Source organism: Corylus avellana, chromosome ca1, assembly GCF_901000735.1.
Source record: "Corylus avellana chromosome ca1, CavTom2PMs-1.0".
Classification (NCBI taxonomy): Eukaryota; Viridiplantae; Streptophyta; class Magnoliopsida; order Fagales; family Betulaceae; genus Corylus; species Corylus avellana.
The window spans coordinates 35,933,547-35,948,525 of NC_081541.1; the positions used below are offsets into that span (position 1 = coordinate 35,933,547).

Below are 14,979 nucleotides of genomic sequence, written 5' to 3' on the forward strand. Positions count from 1 at the left end.
TTGCTTTAAAAAAAAAAAAAAAAAAAAAGATAAAAAATTAATTTCTGCTGCCACGTGTCATATGGCACTGTAGCTGGAATAGTGCCGTTCCAGCTACAGTGCCTGCCCGGTCCCTTGCCAAACATAGCTATTGGTTACTTGAATGTGGCCAATTATGGTTGACTCCATTGATTTATGAGGAATCAGAGAAAAAACAAAATAGAAATCTGACAGTTGCATTATTTGACAAGAACATAAGACTTGTACACAAGTTTTTCACTAATGGACCAATCCAACAGCTGTGATGACAATGACCTATCTGAATTATCGCAGAAGAAAAGCAAAATAGAAATCTGACAATTGCATTATTTGACGAGAAATGCTACGGTCTCAACTTAGAGGTCTAACTTAAGCCTAACTTTTGTTTTACTTTTTTATTTAAAAAAAAACTAAATATCAAATGAAAAAAATGTGTGAATGTATAATATTTATTTTTTATCCTTATTTTATTTGGTATTTTTTAAAAAATACAAAATTATATTTTTCTTCATGAAAATGTAATTTTTATTAAAAAAAATGATATTTTTATGAAAAAAAAATATCATTTTGTATTTTTTTTAAAAATACCAAATAAAAAAAGGACCAAAAATAGATATTATTCATTCACACATTTTTTTCATTTGATATTTAGTTTTTTTTTTTTTTTTTTTAAAAAAATAAGGCAAAAGTTGGACTTAAGTTGAGTACCTATCATCCCTCTTATTTGACAAGAAGAGAAGACTTGTACACAAGTCTTTCACCAATGGACCAATCCAACAGCTGTGATGACAATGATCAATTTGAATTATGGCAGAAGAAAAGCTTACGCCCATTTTTTATTTTTTCTGGGCAAAGCCTCACGTTCTTTTTGGTAAATCGAGCAGGATCCAACCTTAAGGAATTGTGGCAAGAGCTTTAGTTTTGATAGCATTTTTATCAAGTTTAATATTTAAATTCTTTGGAATGGAAATAATTTTTTGGGGTCACGCACGCCACTAAAATTGGAGTTTAACTAATCCATGTAGAAGGAGAGCTTTGCATGAGTTTAGGATTTGTCCGATAGAGGTGAATATACAAAGTGATATTGCCTTGAAAAAATTCCTCATAAAAAAAAGAAAAGAAAAAAAACCCGAGGTGATCTCTCATAATTTTGAACATCGCCAAAGAGAACCAGATCAACCTGGTTAATACCAACCAAACATAGCCAATTTCATACCAAGTCAAGCAAGGGAAGAATACATTTTATATAGAAGAAAAGGATCACTAGTTAAGCCAAAGGGACCTACTTTGTTTTCTAAGAGCAACTGTTCTACTAGCTCAACAAATCTTTTATGAATGCTGAAGATATCATTTGAGGAAGAATACATGGCCTGCAATTTAGAAATGATACAATTTATTGTAAAGTATGAAATGTTGAGTGCATAGCTACACATTTCAGTAACGTAGGCACAGTTAATATATACAAGGAAGAACAGTACAATACAGTACCAGGTCAAGTAAACTTGGTTTGCAGGTGAAATTAATTTTATGAAGATATGGGGGTTCATTTCATGAGTTTTATTATAAAAATTGTAACCGTTTTTGACCGTTTGGAGTTAATAAGTTTTATTGCATTTTATAACGAGTTCTATGCTTGGGAGTTTTTGACGTTATGACCGTTTGGTCATTAGACTTCCTTTATGACATTAAAAAAAAACAAACTTTCCAGCACATATACTTGTATATATATATATATATGTTGAGCTCTAATAAGGATATACAGGAAAAATTACTTTCTTTTCTTTCCAATACGTATAGTGCATGTTGTAAAACACTTGTTTCATGGCATAAAGTCATATGCTATATTATTGATTTTTCCTACAAATAATATTTTGAAGTCCCTCATTCACTTTGATAATTGGGTTGTTCTATTACTCTTCGTTATTTGAGTTATTGGAAGTGTGTCATTAACGAAGGTAGATGCTATAGTCTAATCCTGGGAGGTTGTGTGTCAAAGGATCCTATCGCACCGAGTTATACACTCCGAGAGACACAAATCAACCTTGAAGGACAACGCTCTTGCGTAATTCTATAGTATTGTGAGATATTTCCATACTTTACTTTTCATCTCTTTGTTTTTTATTTATTTTCTCGTTAATATTCAGATTGTAATTATTTTATATTAATGAGAATTTGTGCACCATTCAAAATTATTTCCAACAATTATTAGGTCTCATTTAATCATATGATATAATTGAAAATTAGTTTCATTTTCTTTGCTTTAGGTTTTCTCTTTTTCTTGTGCATATTAATATATACCCAATAGTCTAAAAAGTGGTGCAGATGGAATTTATTGGAATTTATGGTGATGGTCGACCTTCAATTCTTGTTGATGGACGTACGTTTGCTTAGATTTCATAAATTAATTTTTTTAGAATTCCAAAAAAATAATAAAAATATCGAGATTTATTATTTCTTAAGAGTTTGGAACTATTATTTCTCTTCACTTTTATCATTTTAATTTCTACAAAACATATTGAGATTTATTATTTGTTAAGAAGTAATTGTACGACTCAGATCCTCCAAAGAATACTTGGCTATAGTTAACCATTTTTATTCATGATATTGTATGGGTTGAGAAAGTTACATTATTTTGATTTAATGAAAGCTTGAAATTTTCACTAAAAAAGAATCTATAGTTAACCCAAAAATACAAGTCTTAATTTGCTACACTATTCTATGATTTGGCTCAAGTCTTCGTCAATGTCAAAGTTAGACAAGAATTTCTTACAAATTGGACCGTAAGAAAATTCATCAAACTCAGTCTCTAAATGTGCTAAGTGAGAACAAGAGATTAGGCTTACAAGTGGAGCTGATACCCTAAAGAAGTATAGTTATCAACGACGACATGGTATTTGGTCACAAATAATGAGTTATCAACGACGACGTCTTTTATTGTCGTTGACAACGTATTATAAATGACTACACAAGAGTCATTGCTAATAACTGTCGTTATGTTATTTGGGCCAATCTCTTAACATTATCAATGACGATACTAAGATTGTTGCTGGTAATTTTTTTTGACGGGACATTTGTGTTGACTCATCATTCCTTGACGTTATTAGCAACAACTTTTGGTCATAGCTAAAAGCTGGATTTCACGTAGTGAGATACACCTAACAACAAAAAGAAAATAATCTATAAAATCATGAAAACTAGAAAAAATGACTTTTAGCATATGTATATTTATGGCAGGAAATATCTAATAATCTCCTACCAAAGGCTGTCTTAGATCATCAAAATGGTGACTTTTATGCGAGGAAATGTATGATCTTTAATGGCTTAAACACTTATAAGCTTTATTTTGTTTTAGGGGTTACCGTAATGGTTTAAGACTTAAACTCTATTTCTTGTGCTGATGAGACAGAACACAGCCCAACATGTGGTGCTTTATTGGATTGTGGAAAATATATTTCTTTGTTTCTTTGCCTTTCTTCTTTTTTCCCAATGGCGCTCCTCACTCCCAAGGTTCCCACAACACCTACCCCGTCAAATGCCATGGCTCATGCTTCCCCTCTCAAAATCCCGTCTACAATCCCACCGCTCCTGCTATGACATCTCTACTGACAAGACCTATCATCTAGAGCTCCTAGAAGCTTGTTCCCCCGAGCTTCGCATTGACTCCTCCAACGGCTGGCTCGTCGAAGAAGGCTCGTCATCTTCAACAACTCCTCTGCCATCTTTCTCCTCAATCCTATCACCCGAGTCAAGTTCCATCTCCCTCCACTCTCCTCCTTCCCCGACATTGAGAGTGTCGACCACTCCAAAGTTGGTAAGGAGTATGCTATCCGACGACGGTTCGGCAAGATCTACGAGCTGAGTTTGAGCGAAATGCGCGACTTCTTTATCAAGAAAATCGTTTTGTCGTCTCCTTCAGTCAACAAGATAACTTCATGGCGGTGGCGATTATCAATATGATCGGCGGGTTGGCTTACTGTAAGAACAGCCATCGATCTTTGACTTTCATTGGCCATTTGGGGCTTTCCTTCTACGACGTTACATATTATAAAGACAAATTCTATGCTGTGGATCAGTGCGGATCAATGGCGCTTGCGATGTAACCAGCGAATCACCGAGTGTTTCAGTAATTATAATAACTTTCTCGCAGCAGCTAAAATACTTTCTACACATGGTATATTTGGTGATTTCAGGGGACAAGTTTTTACTAGTCGTACACCAAGTGGATTGCGGTAATCCTCGGGTGCTTTTGTGGCCTTCTTTAGAAAATTGTTCTTAGAGGTTTACAGGATGAATTGGAGCCGGCTGCGGTGGGGTAGATCCGCAGCATAGAATTTGTCCTTATAATATGTAATGTCGCAGAAGGAAAGCCCTAAATGACCCATGAAAGTTCAAGATCGATGGCCGTTGTAAGCCAACCCGCCGGTCATATTGATAATCGCCACCGCCATGAAGTTATTCTGAAGGAGACAACATAATGATTTTCTTGATATAGAAGTCGCGCATTTCGCTCAAAGTCAGCTCGTAGATCTTGCCGGACCGTCGTCGGATAGCGTACTCCTTACCAACATTGGAATAGTCAATTGGGGAAGGAGGAGAGCAGAGGGAGTTGGAATTTGACTCAAGTGATAGGATTGAGGAGAAAGATGGCTAAGGAGTTGTCGAAGATGAAGAGCCAACCGTTGGAGGAGTCAATGCGAAGCTCGAGGGAACAAGCTTCTGGGAGCTCTAGATGGTAGGTCTTGTCAGTAGAGAGGTCGTAGCAGGAGCGGTGGGATTGTAGACGGGATTCTGAGAGGGGAAGCAAGATCCATGGCATTTGACAGGGAGGTGTTGTGTAAACAGCTTCACAGTTGTCTTATAATTAAGAATTGTTTTTTACAAGTATTGATTTAAGGAAAAATTCTCACTAAGACATCATTAAATTACATAACAGTCTTTGTATCACCACCAATGGACCAATCCAACAGCTGTGATGGCAATCATCTCTCTCAAATGGCTAAAAATATAGTGCAAGATAATGCAGTAATTAATTATTTACATTTTTAAACTTAGGGTAGGAGAAGATATTCTTTCGTGAGGTTTCAGATCAAATTAGGAGTCTCTCTAGTGATATAGATATTGCTTTCCATTGTCAGGGATGCACGCATTACTTCAAAAATCAGAACTAAAACATTCTTTTGAATTCTCAATTGAATGAAAAGCTCGTGCCTTAAGAGCAAGTTATATAGTAAAAGTGATTAAAGCATGTGATTGGAACAAACAGAAAGAGAGATTAGGCTGTTAATATATATTATGCTCAAGCATTTTTAAATATCTTCTACTTAAGCTGCAGCTTTTATTGTTCTCTTCCCCTTTTTTTTTTTTTTTTTTTCAGCCCCTTCTTATTTAATTTTAAAAAGCTATCTTTCTTGCAGCTTGGGATTTTATTAATTTATTGTTTCTTTTTCATTTAAATCATTTATCCTTCTTCTTTTCCTTATTTTTCTTCCTATTTGCTAGAGCCAATATGATTTATTAGTCGTTTTTTTTTTTTTTTTTTTTTTGGCAAAATGTTATTATTGGAACAATCCCTATCATGTTAGGGAGTAGTTGTTGTGCCTTGTATGGAAAATATGTGGCTGAACTTGCAAGACTTTGTTTGTTTGCACAAGATTCAAAGAGTAGTGATAGCAGTGGCCCCTCTATCACTACTCATCTCAAATAGTAACCTCTTTCTTGCCTCTGCTTTTGTGCTCCTAGGATCCTTTTGCTGTGTCAGGGTAGATTCAAATGTCTTAATTGTATGTACAGAAATTTTAAAGATGTGTGTACTAAAACTTATTTTCTATACAAACAGATGTTGATACTTCTTTTTGCCTATTTCTATGTAGTTTAAGAACTTTGATTCTTGTAAGTGTTGTGTTTATGAGTATTTGTTGATTGAAAAGTTTTAGTTGTTCTCTATCAGTGACTACCCATCCCAAAATAAATGTCAATTGGCAATTATATAAATAAAATTCAAGAGTTATAAAAAAAAATCAAAGTTATCAACTACTACATAGTCAATAAGTGACATTTGAAAGAGTGGTTAAGGAGTATTGAAACATAAAGCTTTGTTTGGTAATGTTCTCTCATACTACTCACAATGGCTTCAATTGAACTCTGTGTTTTTTAGAGGGAGGGAGACACAAAGTGCACAAGATGAGATGCATAGGTGGCAGAATAAAGATGTAATTAATTGAATTACTAGTAGGAATATATCTCACTTAGTTTGGGGCAGCTGAGTTTTGTTGATATCATTTCATTATTAGCTCTAATTGTTTAAGAGTTAAACTCATTCTCTTTTTAATTAGAAAAAGAAAAAAAAAAAAAAAAAACTCATTATTAGCTCTATTTGCTGAAGTGTAAATCTTTTATGGTGGGGTTGCTATTGATGTTTACATGGTGTCGGTGGAATTAATGCTTTTTATGGTGGAGTTGGTTTTACATGGTGTCGGTGGAATTAATGCTTTTTATGGTGGAGTTGGTTTTACATGCTTTTTATTTTATTTTCTTTTAAATTTTGTTGGGGGTGGGGAATGGGTTTGGGTTGGTGGGGGTGCTCTTTACAAATAAGAATTATTTGCTTTATTATTATTATTATTTTTTATTTTCATTTACTTTTTGCAGTAACAAGGTGTTGAAACCATGATTGAGCATCTACTTAGAGGCGAGCTCTTCAATTTGATTTGCAGGATGAGCCTTAATGGCACTGCGGGTCTTTTCTAATCCTGATTATGAAACTGATTTATGTTTAAAATACATGTAATTATATATGTATTTTATTTATTTATTCTTGTATATTTTGAATAGAGTATGTGATTGCCCATGCCTTTCCAAATGTTTTACTTACATTTATCTTTAAGGGTGCAATTTAAGCATATGATATAGAATTACAAGTTAGTTCCGTTTCATTTTCTTTAAGGGTTGAAGAGTTAATAAATTCATTCCCTTTTTCCAGTGCATACCCAATGGCCAACAAAAGTAGTACAGAGAGGCATTGATGAACTTTAATGGATAGTGTAAATCTTTTTCTTTGTTTCTTTGTCTTTCTTTTTGTTCCGTTGGTAGAGAGAGAGAGCTTTGGATTCCGTTGGTTCCTGAATGTGGCGAATTATATAAAAGAAAAAAAAGGCTGAGGGAGAAGACTTGTAAACAAGTCTTTGTATATATTTTTTTTGGATGAATAAAGTCTTTGTATATCCAACGGTTGTGATGAGAATGATGTGAATTATAGCGTATTGGGTCCAAGTAATAATGATAGAAGAAAACTAGAAAAGCATGCACATGGGAAGCCCCCACAAACGTCCCAGCTTCTTCTTAGCAGTTTCCACTTCTTGCAATTTACAACTTTTGAGACTCTTCAAGCTTTCACAGAAGAAACCTTTGCAACTTTCTTGCAATTACTTCTGCGTTTGAGAGCTTTGCTATCTTTGCATCTTTTCGTGATTCAATATTCCTTTCCACAAAGAAAACTATGGCAGTAGGAGAGATTTTCCTTGCTGCGTTCCTCCAAGTGTTGTTTGAAAAACTGATGTCTCCGGAGTTGCTGAAGTTTGCACGTAGATACGAGGGACTTGGAGAAAAGCTGGGAAAGTGGAAGAAAACGTTGTCAAGAATTGAGGCCGTGCTTGATGATGCGGACCAGAAGCAACATACAGAGAGGGCAGTGAAACAGTGGCTGGATGATCTTAGAGACTTGGCTTACGATGTGGAGGATATACTTGATGAGTTCGCCACGGAAGCTTTGCTACACGAATTGAAGGGAGAAAATCAAGCCAGTACAAGTAAGGTACGCAACCTCATCCCTACTTGTTGTACTGGTTTGACTCCACATGCTCTTAAGATCAACATTAGGCTACAGTCAAAGATCACTGAAATTACCAATCGATTCAACGATCTGGTGAATCAAGAAGATGAATTGAGATTATTGAAAGGAACTGCCGATGGGAGGTCATATAGGAAAACAGGGACTATGGCACCAACTTCTGTAGTGACTGAGCCGCATGTTTATGGCAGGGACAGTGATAAAGAGGCTCTATTTGAACTGTTGCTGAGTGAAAAATGTAGGAATGCTCAACTCTCAGTGATTCCTATACTCGGTATGGGGGGTATAGGAAAGACAACTCTTGCCCAGCTTTTATTCAATGATAAAAAAGTGGAAGGCCTTTTTGATCTAAAATCATGGGCTTGTGTTTCTGAAGATTTCGATGCTGAGAGAGTCACAAAAACAATTTTACAATCTCTAACCTCTGAGAATTGTAATGGAAAAGATCAAAATTGGTTGCAAGTCAAACTCAAGGAGAAACTAGAAGGCAAGAAGTTTCTAGTGGTTCTGGATGATCTTTGGAATGAGAAATACCATGACTGGACTATCCTACGTGCTCCTTTCCTAACAGGGGCTCTGGGAAGTACAATTGTCATTACAACTCGCAATGAGGGAGTTTCATCAACGACAGGCACCGTCCCAGCTTACCCTTTGCATGTGTTATCAAATGATGCTTGTTTGTCTTTATTCACCCAACATGCATTGGGGGCAAGCGATTTTAGTGCGCATCCAAACCTTCAAGATATTGGCGAGGAAATCGTTAAAAGGTGTAAAGGCTTGCCTTTGGCGGCAAAAACCCTCGGAGGCCTCCTACGCACTAAACGGGATCGTGATGGGTGGAAGGGTGTATTGGAGAGCAAGATTTGGAATATACGAGAAGAGAAAAATGAAATTGTTCCAGCTCTTATGTTGAGCTATCACCACCTGCCTTCACATTTAAAGAGATGCTTTGCGTATTGTTCAATATTTCCCAAGGACTATGAATTTGAAGAGCAGCAACTAGTTCTATTATGGATGGGAGAAGGTCTAATTCAGCAACAAGAAGGGGATGAGCAAATGGAAGATTTGGGTAGCCAGTATTTTTGCGATCTATTATCAAGGTCCTTTTTCCAACAATCAAATACAGAGGAATCACGATTTGTGATGCATGACCTCATCAACGATTTGGCTCAGTTGGTTGCAAAAGATATATGCTTTAGAATGGAAGATAGAATTGAGGGCATTAATAGAGGACAAATTTCTAAAAAAGTTCGGCATTTGTCATACCTGGGTGACTATTTTGATGGCCCTAAAAAGTTTGAGGTTTTTTCTGAACTCACTTGTCTACGTACCTTCATGCCTCTTATGCTACCTGACATGGGGAGGTGTTATTTGACTCAAGATGTTCCTCTTAAATTGCTGTCGAAATTACTACGTTTAAGAGTGCTCTCTTTGAGTGGGTACTGCATAGTTGAGCTACCGAATTCAATTGGTGATTTAAAGCATCTACGATACCTTGACCTTTCTCACACTCATATTAGAGGCTTGCCTGAATCAACAACCACTCTTCGGAACTTACATACATTGATATTGGAGGAATGTTGTTATCTAAAGGAATTGCCTTCAAAGTTGGGGAATCTAGTCAGCTTGCGCCACCTCAACATTCTCAATGCAGATGAACTGAAAGGAATGCCTCCTCAAATAGGTAAATTAACTTGTCTCCAAACATTGTCTAATGTAATTGTGGGAGAAGGCAATTGCTTCACGTTAAAAGAGTTAGGTTCTTTGTTGTATCTTCGAGGGTCACTCATCATCTCACAATTGGAGAATGTCGTTGAATCCAGGGATGCTAAGTTAATTGAAAAGCTCAATCTTTCTACATTGTGTTTGGAATGGAGTCAGAACATTGATGAGTCAGAAGACAGAACAAACGAATTAGAGATACTTAACATGCTACATCCAAACAAGTCTTTGAAAGAGCTAGCTATTAAGTGCTATGGTGGTATAGAATTTTCAACTTGGTTAAAAGGTAATTCATTTCCTAATATGTTGCTCCTAAGGATTGAAAATTGTAGAAAGTGCACATCATTGCCACCAGTCGGCCAACTACCATTACTCAAACACCTTTTCATTAAAGGCATGGCCGGTGTGAAGAATGTTGGTCATGAATTTAATGGGGAAGGTTGCTCACAAGCCTTTAGATCTTTGGAGACTTTGCATTTCGAGGATATGGAAGAATGGGAGAATTGGAGCCCTAAGGGGGAGTTCCCGCACCTGCGTGAGCTTTCTATTAAAAATTGTCCCAAGCTGTTGGGGACGTTACCAAACCACCTTCCTTCACTACAAAATATTGTTATAAAAAGATGCGAGCAATTGGTTGTTCCAATCCCAAGCTTTCCGGAGCTTTGCAAACTAGAAATTGAAGAATCAAAAGGGGTGGTGCGCAAAGGTAAGGTGGACTTCACCTCACTAGACTCTAAGTCTCTATCAACAATTTTAGAATTTAGATGTCCAGTAGAAAGGTTTATGAATCTAGAAGATCTAATAATTGAAAATTGTGAGGAGCCAATGCCTTTATGGTCAAATGATGTTGGATTACTACAACCCCTCCCCCGTCTTCGTACAATGCGGGTTTTCAGATGTCAAAAACTAGTTTCTTTGGTGGCAGAAGAAGTAAAAGAGCAGCCACAACAGGGTATGCCATCCACACGCAGTCCCATAGAATCTTTGCCAAAGGCAGTGGTGTACAACAGCATGTTTCTTGAGCGGATTGATATTAATGGATGTGATTCGCTGACGCACATTGCAATAGGCCAGCTACCTCCAACTCTAAAGCGCCTAGGGATATATTCTTGCAAGAATATGGTGATGTTGGTGGACGAGGATGATACCAGCAGCAGCAGTAGCATCGCATCTCTTCTTGAGTACTTGGATATTGGCACGTGTCCATCGTTCAAATCCTTAACATCTAGCGAAGAAATTCCTGGAACACTTAAACACCTCAACATTACCAATTGTAAAATGCTAGAGTCAGTGGCGAAAACGTTCCATCACAGCTCATCTCTTGAAAAAATTTATATTTGGATTTGTGAAAACCTTAAATCCTTACCCATGGGCATACACAGCCTTAGCCATCTACAACATATTCAGATTTGGAGATGCTCAACTCTTGTTTCCTTCCCGGACGGAGGGTTGCTTCCTCGCAACCTTAGAACGCTGTGGATTCAAGATTGTAAGAATATGCAGGCCCTACCCAACTTCATACACAACATCACCTCTCTTCAAGAATTGTGGATAGAAAAATGTCCAGGCATTGTATCCTTTCCGGACGAAGGTTTTTCCCCCAACTTAACATCACTTAAAGTCAGAGATTGCAACATAACTGAGGCCTTGCTTGAGTGGGGATTGCACAGACTTACCTCTCTTCAACATCTTCAAATCAGTGATTGCAACATAACTGAGTCCTTGCTTAACTGCGGATTGCACAGGCTTACCTCTCTTCAACATCTTGAAATTAGCGGTGGATGTCCGCATCTGGAATCCTTTCAAGAGATGATGCTGCCTGCCTCTCTAACCACCCTCATCATCAGTAACTTCCCGAATTTGAAATACTTATCTTCCAAAGGCCTTCGATACCTCTCCTCTCTTCAAACTCTGAAAATTGGTTGGTGCGAAAAGCTGATGTCCTTTCCAGATGATGGTCTGCCTCCCTCACTCTTGCATCTTCGCATCATTTGCTGTGAAAAGTTCACATCCTTTCCAGAGGATGGTCTGCCTGCCACACTCCAGCAACTTCATATTGCAAACTGTCCTCTGTTGAAAGAACGCTGCAAGAAAGATCAAGGACGAGACTGGAACAAGATAGCCCACATTCCTTGCGTTAAAATTGATGGTAACTTCATCTATGACCCAAAACCAGAAGAGGAGAATCAGACCATGGATCAATGGATCCTAGAATTTTTTTTTGAAGATTCGTAAGACAACTCTTTTGGTTGGGGCTCTTCTTTGATTTCCCATGCATTTTGGGTCTCCTTCACATAACGGAAGGCTCCTTTGACTGTCTTCTGAATGTTGCCGTTGGAAAACTCTCTTGCTGCTGTTATTGTCGGTCTGGTGAACGTGCGACTATTCTTGTTGGAGTTAACGGTATCACAAGTGTTTGTTAAAATGCCCAAACGACCAAGCAGAGAGAGAAGGCTTTCGACCATTGAGTTTTTCACCACTAATTGCATGTTGCTGGTCAATACAGATTTGCGAATCATTACAAAAAGGTATGTAACTGGATTTTTTTCTTTGTGTTGTTTCCTCCTCAGTCAAAGAATACATTAGCGGACACAAGAATAGGGAACATTTTTCTAGTGAACTGAGATTGGTGAAATGTTTTTTCTGAGTGGTTTTGCGCCAATAGCAGGATAAAATCATACTATCAAGCCTTTTTTCCAATATGTTTGAGCTTTGGACCAGAAAATGGAAAAACATCTCATTCTGATCTTGCATCTGTGTGCAAAAGAATCAAATGCATTCCATTGCATTGGTGTTATCAATTAAAATTTGAATGAATAACATCTTAATTCATGGGTCACTGTCCCATGTAATCTTATTGGAGGGAAAAAATATTGATTAAGTAGCGTGTAGTTTATATGCCATAGTCTAATATGTATTTGATTTTTCATTGTGTCAAATTTCAAAAAATTTGTATACAAACAAATGTGTGTGTGATAAGAGAGAGAGAGAGATTGAACAAAAAAAATCAGTTCTATTTGAGAGACTCTTTGTGTATATTCTGTTTATATTTGGTTGTGTGAAATGTTATGATTGCCATTGACTTGTTTAGATCATCCTGACGTTTTTAGGTGTTAAATTGCAGATTGTAGGGTGGCCCAAAGTTCATCTGAAGCTGCCGAGAGCATCAAAACAGATTAAGCACTTTTATAAAAAGTACGTCAAAGAAGCAGGTTTCTTTTTGCCATATCTATAAATTTTGTGTGGGAGATTGAAACTCGTCCATTGTCCTGTATATCTTCATAATCTTGATCACTTTGTGATGATTTGATTTCTCCCTGCATTCCAAAATGAATGTCCTGGTTTCAAATCAAGCAATTCCGAATGAAGAATGGGTACAATACTCGAAACGATTTTCCCAATAGCATAGGTGGGCACAATTTTTAATAAATTCAATCACATTTTTAAAATTTTTTTGTGATTGAATTTATTATTAGTTCTTTGATTTTAGCTATTCTGTAATGGGTTGAATTGTTATTAGTGATGGATTAACTGTTCAGACTGATGTAGATCACATTGCTTTGATATGTAGAACAAAAGAACAATAGGATGGTTATGATCCTACACCCTGTCTTGCTATGAGCTAGAAGTAGCAGCCAATGAAGATACAGGACATAGATTGTTTAGTGATTAGGAATCTTTTTTCTTTTTCTAGTTGGGAGTTATTAGCTTTTCATTTTTAGGATTATGCTTCTATTTAAGGAAGTCTTGTGGTATTATCGAATTAATTGGCGAACTTGATTAATTTACTATTTATTTGTTGCTCATCTTCTTGTTTTGATTTTCTCTTTGTTTTCTTGGCTTTAGTTCCTAATTTCAGTCACCATTACATTAGACCTCTTTCAAGCCCCTATTAATCTGTAAATCTATTTATAATCCCTTATACAAACCACTACCAATCAGCATTACGAATCCCCCAAAATATGTTATTGTTGATGGCTACTGTTCACATAACCTTGATTGCCTCTGATTCTTTGTTTTCTTCCATTATATGAATCCAAAGGGAAGGGGTGGAGGAGAGTTTCTGGTGCCATCCTACCGTGGCTCGTCTTTCCTGGACCCGAAGGGAAGGGGTGGCTCAACCGGTTATGACAATGTGGTTGCATTGCATGCTGGAGGCAGAGTAGGTGAGGAGGAGCAAGAGCAAGCCCGAGACAGGGGAGGTGATTGGAGTGTTCGAGAGCATCCAGATTTGGGTGCCAAGGCCCCAAAAGATGTGAAGATCCAGGGGATCAGGTATGCACAGCTCCACTCATAGGCCCCTTTTTTTTTCAACATATTTTGCTCCAAGTGTAAGGTGTTGCTAAACAATTCCCTGTGACCAATTGCAGAAGCACTGAGATTATTATCCAGTTTGTATATTAATTATCCCACTTGAATAATTTCATCTAATCTTATCACCTTTCCCTAATTGAATTATTAATTATAATTTCATTATATCTTCAAAAAATTTGTATACAAACAAGAGTGTGTGTGTCTGAGAGAGATTGAACAAAAAAATCAGTTCTATTTGAGAGACTCTTTGTGTATATTCTGTTTATATTTGTTTGTGTAAAAAGTTATGATGTGTCATTGACTTTTTTGATCATCCTGACGGTTTTAGGTATTAAATTGCAGATTGCAAGAGCTGTGGACTTGAGAAGCTAACAATTTTAGATCATCAAGGGTGGGCATCAAAATCAGATTGCAAGAGCTGTAGCTGTTGTGAGCATTAAAACAGCTTCAGCATTTTTATAAAAAGTATGTCAAAGAGCCGGGTTTGTTTTTGCCATATCTATAAGTGTTGTGTGGGAGATTGAACCTTGTCCAGTGTCCTGTATATACATGGTTGTATTGTATTTGAGCTTGTCATGTTCTTAATCCACACATTGTTTTCGGGAGTTCAAAATCCAATAGGTGGTTTTATAAAAAAAATATTGGCTGCACAACAATTGGGCACATGCATTTAGAGACGTGAAAATTGCTCTAAAATTTTGATATATCTATTTGTGAATGTGTTCTTTTCCTTATTGTGTTGAAACCTTGAACTCCTGAGTATATATTTCAATAGATGACTTAATTTTAAATGAAGATTTGGATTTTTTCTATCACAATCAGGTGAATGATTTTATATATACCCCTAATTTTTGAATGCTTGTTCTGCAGGTTACAAAGGAGGTAGTCATTCTGTTTTGGATTTGTACTCGGTTATTCTATCTCTTGCCCATGCCTACTCTCTTCTTGTGAGTTCAACCTTTTTTTTCTTCTTTAATTTATACTATAGGAGTGCCGTTTGAAAGAGTGTGCTTAAAGGACTCTCATTGCAAAACAGAAAGCTTTATTTGGTAATGTTCCCTTATACTACTGTGTCTTCA

General features: G+C 36.7%; 4 protein-coding genes across 5 annotated transcripts in view; all 4 read left to right on the forward strand.

Moving 5' to 3' along the window:
* LOC132175371 (small ribosomal subunit protein eS25w) overlaps positions 1 to 14,979 on the forward strand; it is a 32,405-nt gene that overhangs the window by 14,495 nt on the left and 2,931 nt on the right. The window lies entirely within an intron of this gene.
* The window catches only part of LOC132175385 (replication protein A 14 kDa subunit A-like), a 33,388-nt gene that overhangs the window by 11,186 nt on the left and 7,223 nt on the right, over positions 1 to 14,979 (forward strand). The window lies entirely within an intron of this gene.
* Positions 1 to 14,979, forward strand: part of LOC132175341 (replication protein A 14 kDa subunit B-like) — a 66,365-nt gene that overhangs the window by 11,185 nt on the left and 40,201 nt on the right. The gene's annotated exons all lie outside the window — the stretch shown is intronic.
* LOC132175334 (putative disease resistance RPP13-like protein 1) overlaps positions 7,707 to 14,979 on the forward strand; it is a gene marked incomplete in the record, with an annotated part of 37,825 nt that continues 30,552 nt past the window's right edge. The window contains 2 exon segments of the mRNA XM_059587238.1: positions 7,707 to 12,114; positions 12,711 to 12,781. Of these exon segments, the coding sequence (XP_059443221.1) occupies positions 8,012 to 11,821 (3,810 nt within the window).